The sequence below is a fragment of the Stegodyphus dumicola genome, chromosome 3 (assembly GCF_044657685.1).
Source record: "Stegodyphus dumicola isolate Sdum_Otavi_A_Nest chromosome 3, ASM4465768v1".
Lineage (NCBI taxonomy): Eukaryota > Metazoa > Arthropoda > Arachnida > Araneae > Eresidae > Stegodyphus > Stegodyphus dumicola.
Genome location: NC_140770.1, coordinates 251,568,521 through 251,576,598, shown reverse-complemented (window position 1 = coordinate 251,576,598; position 8,078 = coordinate 251,568,521). Strand labels below are relative to the sequence as shown.

At 34.4% G+C, this 8,078-nt stretch overlaps 1 protein-coding gene across 3 annotated transcripts in view; it reads right to left on the bottom strand.

The window, feature by feature from the left end:
• Positions 1–1,124: 1,124 nt before the first annotated feature.
• LOC118193271 (uncharacterized) overlaps positions 1,125–8,078 on the bottom strand; it is an 86,202-nt gene continuing 79,248 nt past the window's right edge. For all 3 annotated transcript variants that reach the window (XM_085814041.1, XM_035364325.2, XM_085814042.1), the window contains 2 exons: positions 3,343–3,758; positions 1,125–1,521 (listed from right to left, as the gene is read on the bottom strand). In XM_085814041.1, coding sequence (XP_085670167.1) covers positions 1,202–1,521; positions 3,343–3,758 — 736 coding nt within the window. In that variant the 3' untranslated portion in view covers positions 1,125–1,201. The remainder of the gene's footprint in view (positions 1,522–3,342; positions 3,759–8,078) is intronic.

The window sequence follows — 8,078 nt, the reverse complement described above, 5'->3', positions numbered from 1 at the left end:
ATGCGGAATTTTTTTTTTGAGTTTCTTTCATGTTATTTTTTGCTTATTTCATTGTTTGTAAGATATTGAAAAGTTTTGCATGATTTTTTTCCTTCAACGGAAAGTTAGTTAATTTTTTTTATTAGGATAATTAATACCTGTATTAAGGGATATATCTTATTTCATTGTAATTTTTTTCCTCTTAAAAATATAAGATAAAATATCATTAATTATGCTTTGCTTTTCAGAATTTTTTGTTTTTTGTATTCTTTTATGTTACTTATTGCCCATTTTATTGTTTTTGATATTGAAAAGTTTTGAGTGATTTTTTTTTAGGAAACAAAGTTTTTAATCTCCTTTATACCATTTGAGTTCTTAAGATTTTGCAAAGGGAAGTAGGTTAATTTATTTATTAGGATAATTAATATTTGTATTAAGGAATATTGCTTATTTCATTGTAATTTTGTTATACGTAATAACTTTTTTTTATGAAGTTGTTCTGCAGAGTAAAATTCTATGAAGTTTTTTAATTTAACGTTTGGTTTTCAGCCATTTTTCCCTTCAGCCATTTTTCCGGTACATTTAAAAGCCAGACGAAGGCTGGCAGCGAAGCTGCTAGTATTTATTATAAAAATATGTAGGCATCCGAGGGATTGTCGAAGTAATTTTCTCGTGTTCGAGCTTACATTTTATTCTAAAGGTTTTCACTAGGGAAAATGCGAATCTTTGTACTTTGATTTATTATTAGTGAGCTAGTTTTAAGAGGAAAGGAGGAATAGTTCTATTCTTTTGATTTACAAATAGTAGGTTTTACTTTAAATATTACAGCATTTGCTCATTATGTTAGAGTAAATTTATATAAGTCACTTATTACGTATGTCTGAGAATATGCTCATGGTGATTATGTACAAAAACATCTAATATTATAGTTTTTCAATCACGAGATAAAAAAATATTTTTAAACTGATCCACAACTAAGATTTCAACCTTTAATAATCTACCATGTTCCGTCCTTTACTAGTTTTCTTTCATTAACGTCTTGCACCTAACAGCAGTTATCAATGTTTCTGTTAAAATATTGGTAGTTAGATTAATTAAAATAATGCATAAGTAAAAAATAATAAATGATTTATTTCATTGAATTTCTTTAGTTAAAAAGTTTTATTTATTTCAAATCCATAAATGTTTCACTATTCTTAATACAATGGAAACTTCACAAGGATTACGCTTGAGCATATTGTGCAAAACGCAAACCTATGACAATGGTAAAAAATGTCCAAAAGGAAGAAACAGAAATGGCGGCCTTATTAACAGTTTTTTCGCATTTGACATCGGACTGTTTTAAGTCTATTATAGCTAGGCTGATGTTAGATCCTTGTACCAGACATGTGGCTTTTCTGGAAACACTGCTGACATACAGAGCTGCTTCTACGCTGAGCAAATGCACATGAAATGTTTCTCGAAGCCACCGCCTCAACCATCGTCCGAGCCACAGAAGCTCGCAGCTGCAACTCCAAGGATTTTCTTCCAATAGAACTCCACCTGAAATAACCATATAAAAATATGATACACAGAAAAGACTTGTTTACTAATCTCATTTTCTTCAAAAATTCATTTACGGAACGTTTGCTTCAATATGAATTAAAATATACTAATTACAGAGTCATTTCTATTAAGGTCAATAGATTAAGCGTTTATAAAACTTTGTCCCGCCCTATAAGTATCGAATTCATAAAGCTAATATATTCATAGATAATTTATTCGCAATGTAATACAATGGTTCATAGTCTAACATGACTATAAAAAAGTAATGGTTTTATCATGCGCATTTACGCATATGAATTTGTATATAATCTGCGAAGTAGGAAATTAGTAGTTGGGACGCCCAGAGACGGTTTGTGGAAAAGAAGTTTCGTATTGGCGAGATGCCCCACTGAATGGGAATTTTTTCTGTCTGTAGGACGGTTTTTATGGGAGGAATAGTGCTGTTGATAGGATGTTCAGCGACTACGTGTAGGGTGGATGTATTATGTCGTTAGCAAATTCCAGCGATGGTCTGTCGCTGGAACGTGCCACCGAAAAGACATTTCTCCCTGCAGATATCTTCCATTAACAGGAAAATTCTTCATAAAACTTCGCTTGGACATCCCACCGAAGGAAAGCCCCCAAAAGAGTGGCTGCGACTTCCCAGCATTAGAACAGTTGCTCACATAGACATCTAGTGGTAGATCCCACTGACAGGATACACTTCCCGTCAAAAAAAATGTTATTAGCAAAATCAAGGATTTCTATTATGATTGCTGGAAAGGGAAATGGGACATTTTGTGAAAAAGGAAAGATTATTTGTTGAACTTTGAAGTTTCCAAAAACATCGAATGATATGTGATTTTGTTTAAAATCAAATAATTACTGAATACGGAGGATTCCCAGCGTACCTGAATAGATTTAATTTACAAAAAACAGCCTTTGTAGTTTTTGTAGTGTTAAAGGCAATGCAAGACATTTCGTCGAAGACTGTGTATTACTGCTACATATTAGGAAAAAACATGGTAACATAAGGGAATTCTACTGCCGCAGTAAAGAGTTTAGATTTACAAAGATTTGATAATTTTATAAATGGCAATAAAACAATACTGGGAATTTTGGTTTGATATTTTTTACTGTATTCCTGTTTGAATCTGTGTTTTAAGCTTTTGTTTTGATCTTTTTGACTGTATTCCTGTTTGTTTCTGTTGGGTGTGCTGCTTTAATGACGAAGCCGATTATTATCAGCCTAAAGGGTTGTAGCACACTCGTATATTACATTACAGTGCGCGTCACTGAGTCGTTCCATGACAGACTTCCACAAACCGTCGTTGGGACGTCCAACCAATAGACAACTTCTCACGGACCGTATCTGAGATATACCGCTGGTAGGAAACTTTCCTCATCCCCATAGATCGGATATCCTACCGACCAGAAACTTCGCTATTGGCTTGGATGGTCCACAGACATATAACTTTCCGTTGATCGGAAACTTCTCCTACCCACACAGACTGTCGCTGGCACTTACTAGACACAGAACACTCTTCTCCCGTCTTTGGAATGTCTCACTGACAAGACACTTCCCTATCTTCAGAGAACGTATCTGGAACACAGCCAGTATACCCTTAGGATATACTGGAATTTGATTATTAAGCAATTGAATAGATGTGTTTCGGATGATAAAGTGATATTTCAGTTAGTTTTTTATCGTACTTTTTTATCTTCTGTTATATCATGTAATACTGTTTGACAATGTACATAGAGCAGTGTATTGTTAAAGTTTAAATATGTGACTATCACTTAACGTTTTTGCATTCTATGTTTATATGAATAAGTTACCTGTTATATGCTGTGTTTGATGAATATCTGATCCTTCTTTCGTTACAGCTGCAAGAACTTCAGGGCCCATCGTCGTAAGCTGGTTGTTCCTAAAATCCAAAGTAAGGTAACGAACGTCTGGAAGGTAGCGTAACAATCCATCCGGGAATTTGTTCACTAAAGTGCCACTAATTCGTATCGTAAGTTCATGCGTGGATAAACCAGCGAAAGCATCAGGCAATATCCTTTGCAGGTTGGAACCAGTAATAACTAATTCTCTCAGTTTGGTTCCAAAAGCCCTCTGAACTTGGTGGGATAACGTAGACTCCTCAATGTTGATGGTTACTTTACGAAGGGCTGGAGCTTGTGAAAGAAGGTCTTGTAAACGAAAGGAACGAACGGAAGCATAGGAATCTGTCTTCAGTGAAATCAAGAATCTGAAAGTAAAATAATAGATCTTTCACTTTTGAACCCATCAAAGTTTAAATTATAAAAATATCCTTATTAGAACGCGAGATATAGGTGAAGACGCTCCATTCGAGCCTTGACAGCATATGACAAATTCGTACCAACTTGGAGACTTTTTGGAAGATTCGAAATTTCCAAAAAAAATTTCGTAAATGTAGGAGCAGTTTTTCTCGAAACCTCTGTAGTACATTATAAATATATCTTTGAGACTCTGGACGAATTGTTTATTAATTAGCTCTAAAGTTTTGGATTTAAAGAGAATTCAGTTTGCGTTTAAAGTTTACACTGTAAGTGATACATAATTTACAATAATTTTAATGCGCTGAGGAGAAGTTGCTTAATACCTACGTTCTCCTTGAACTATTTATTGCGCTGTGCATTATATACGAATATTTATAATTATTTATCATAAATTGTGATTTTTTTTCTCATCCTAATTGATTGTTTAATACGACAGCCACTAATCCGCAGTGGCTGTCGTATAATAATCCGCAGTGGCAGGCAATAATATAATAATTTTTAATTAAATACCATTGACATAATTTAGCGAAATTTAATAATTTGAGTTTAATTAAATTCAATACTTCAATTCTCATTCATTGTATGAATAACCACGATGGTAACATGAAAGAAAGTTAAGGTAACATAGAATATACTATTCAGTCTCCTTCATGTTACCATAACTTCAATGTAAGTAAATTCACTTTTCTCTAATTCATACTTATGTTTAGTCATTTTTGTTATTTACGTGGGATTGAAATCAAGAAAAAATTTAGAAGAAAAGTACACACGCTTATTCACAAATCCGGAGAAAAATATATATATTTTTTAATGGCATGGAACTTTAATTTAATAGCCATTAACCTTGCGCAACTACAAAAGCCGGAAGTCGTGGTCATTTTATTATGAAAGCGCCTAAAAGATGGCCTCCGTTGCGTCCCATGAAGGGACGGATATTCTTTTCTGGGATTCAAACCCGGACCCATTGCTACGGGAAGCAGGATCATTTATCAATATACCGGTTTGGCGACCCGGAGAAAAATATTACACCTGCAAAAATTATAAAAGTTGGCGATTACAAAAATTCAAATTTTAAGTGAGTTTTCACTCAGAAATGCGCAATGATCTGGCAGTCGAACTAAAGTTGATGAGAGCCATATCAAGACACTTATCGATTCAGATCATCATAGAACAATACGTGATATTGCAGAGAAGCTCTATATGTATCGCATACGTAGGTATATTAAAAAATGAAACAGCTTGGTTATGTTAAGAAACTTAACTTATGGGTCCATAATTTATGGGCTTAAGGAAATTTATTTGACGCAAACGCATTAGCATCCGAGATTCGATTCTGAAACGCAACGAAATAAATCCATTACTAAAACGATTGATTACGGGAGATGAAAGGTGGATAGTTTATAGAAATGCTAATCGAAAAAGATCTTGGATGAAGAAGGATGAAACAACCTAAACATCAAAAGCTGATATTATCGAAAAAAAAAAAAAAGATTATGCTATCAGTTTGGTGGGATTTTAAAGGAATTCTGCACTTTAAACTTTTGCCAAAGCCTAAACGATTAATTTAAATGTCCACGTTCAACAACTCACCAACTCTGAGAGATGCAGTTCAAGAAAGCGGCCATAATTGGGAAATCGTAAGGCTGTTGTTTTCTAACATAATAATGCAAAGCGCCACACATCTTTGGTCACTCACCAAAAAAGTACTGAAGCTGAGCTGGGATGTGTTGTCACATTGATCATATACGCCTTCAGATCATATACGCCTTCAGATCACATTGATCATTGCGCCTTCAGATTTCTATTTATTTCGTTCCATGCAGAACTCCTGTATTTAATGACGCTGATGATGTAAAATGTAATTTAATTCAGTTTTTTATGGACAAAAAATCAGAGGTTTTATGAACATGACACTGCCTGAAAGATGGCAAAATGTAATCGACAAAAACAGACGATACCTAATTAAATAAAGTTATATTTTCAAGTAAAAAAAGTTTAAACTTTCCTTCTTGTTTATAACCTGATATCACATAGTTGCGAATCAATACTATTAAAACTGCCTACTATTCCATTAAGGAACGAAATTCTGAAAGAGGCATTCAGTTCTAGTTTTTTTGCTTTCTTCTGTCATTTAAAAATAGCTAAATATTCTAGCGTGCTGGAAAAAAAACTTTTCCGTGATACTTTAAAAATATTAAAATCGCTTTTGGAAAGAATGTGTATTAGCAGTAAGTAAGTCTAACACGACTTTTCACAAATTTCTAGTCTACCAATTATTTAAAGATTTGTTTTGTAGCGTTTGTGAAAAATCGCCTTAATCACAGGTACTAAAATAAAGGAACTTCTTCAAGAAAACCATCCTTATCTTAATCACGAGACAAAAAAGTAATACTGAATCAGTGAAATGGAAAGCTGATCATTAAAAAAATTTTTTTTCCTTTTTAAAAGATTAGTATGCAGAGTCGAAACTCCGTTAACGACCACTCTAATTTAGCAACACTCTCCATTAACGGATAGTTCCCCAATGTTCGTATTCATCGCAGTACGAGAGTACGAGACCAATGGACTCCCATTTTAACAGATGCTGCCTCTTAACGAATTGAACCTTTGATTTCGTTAGTGTGCTAATGGGGAATTAGGATATATTTTACAGTGTTCACACAATGAATATCTGTACAACTGAACCTTTTTATAGCGGACATTCACAGGTCCAAGTATTTCGCATACTGCCAGGGAAAGTCCGCTAAAAGGCAGTGTATTTTTCTCTTGTTTTAAGTATGAGAAATCGTTATGTTAGCGGAGAATATTCGTTACATTTTAGACTCGACTAACTAATGTAACTCTAATTTTAGAAATTGAGATTCGATTACATAGTGCTGGATTAAATGTGCATAACACTTCAATATTCCTAGAAGATCTATTACGATAGCTACAAATACTTACAATCACTCTATATAATCGCCTGGTATGTCTACCAATTTTTTCCAAATTATTGGAAGAAGCTGTACATCATCCAGCAATCCCAATCCTGTTGTAACTGCACAGGAAACGCCCGGAAGCAGCGATATTATTGCTCCTCTCTCTTTTTCCTCCTAATTAACTCCTCTCTGTTATTGCAATTTATTTTGCCAAAGATAACATAGTCCGATGTATGTATACTAATTAAGTATGGTGGTTGTTCCAGTTCTACTCAACACCACCCTGACAACAGGCTTGATTTATGACTCCACTCATTGTTATGGAGGATCCAGAGCAACAGCTCCCAGGGGCAACAAGAGAGCCGCCCTGGGAGTTTATATACTTCAAGCGCAAGATATTGCATAGTTATTGGTTTTACATTGGTTATAATGGTGTTAGTAGTCCAGCGTGGCATCCCTGGGATTCATATAGAATTATGAAACATAGCATATACACATAACACCATAAATTATGCATTACTTACAATATACACATACAACGTGGATTTACAATACATACATTCACATAACACAGAACATAAAATTAAACATATAGGGAAAAAATTAAACAAAAAGTAGTATTTATTGCTGTTTCGTCATAACGGCACTGTTATTTTATATTGTACTGCTGTTACTTCATGAATTAAAGTTCTTAACAGTTAAATAAATTGTTCGTAAGTTCATTAGTTAGTCATGTTCAGCTGATGTAAGCATTGTTACTGCTGAGAACGTTCAGTAGATTTGAAACATGGGCGTGGCGTGAACACAAACATGAGACATACATTTTTTAAACTATGTTAGACATCAGGTTTCCCCGCTCTCCTTCACCAGTCATCAACATGTGTCATCCCTTTCTTCTGAGTGCTGGATGCAAATTTCTTAGGTCACAAATACCATCCTTCTCCATAGCAATGTACTGTGTCGTAAGGCGATGGCTGCCATGGATATCTTGCGACAGTGGAAACTGGAGGTACTGGAAAATTTGTCTTGAGAACTGTTCTGTCGGGATGTGTTAGACATAGTGTTCCGACGTCAGTTCTTGTGATTGTAATCGCTGCGCCGAAAAATGAAAGAATCACTAAGGGGGATTCATTACGACAGTAAGCAGGAGGTTATTTGTGCTTTATGGCAATCTCTGCTTGGCATAAACACAAATAGACGTGCCGATGGCGTCAAACGTTTCAGAGTAATTTCAGAGACTATCACAGGTGATTATATTACGGTAAAAAATTCTTTTCAGAAAAATGAGTTGCTTTTGCATAATTTTTTTTCGTTTAAAAATATATAAAACTTCAAAGTTTATTAATTTTT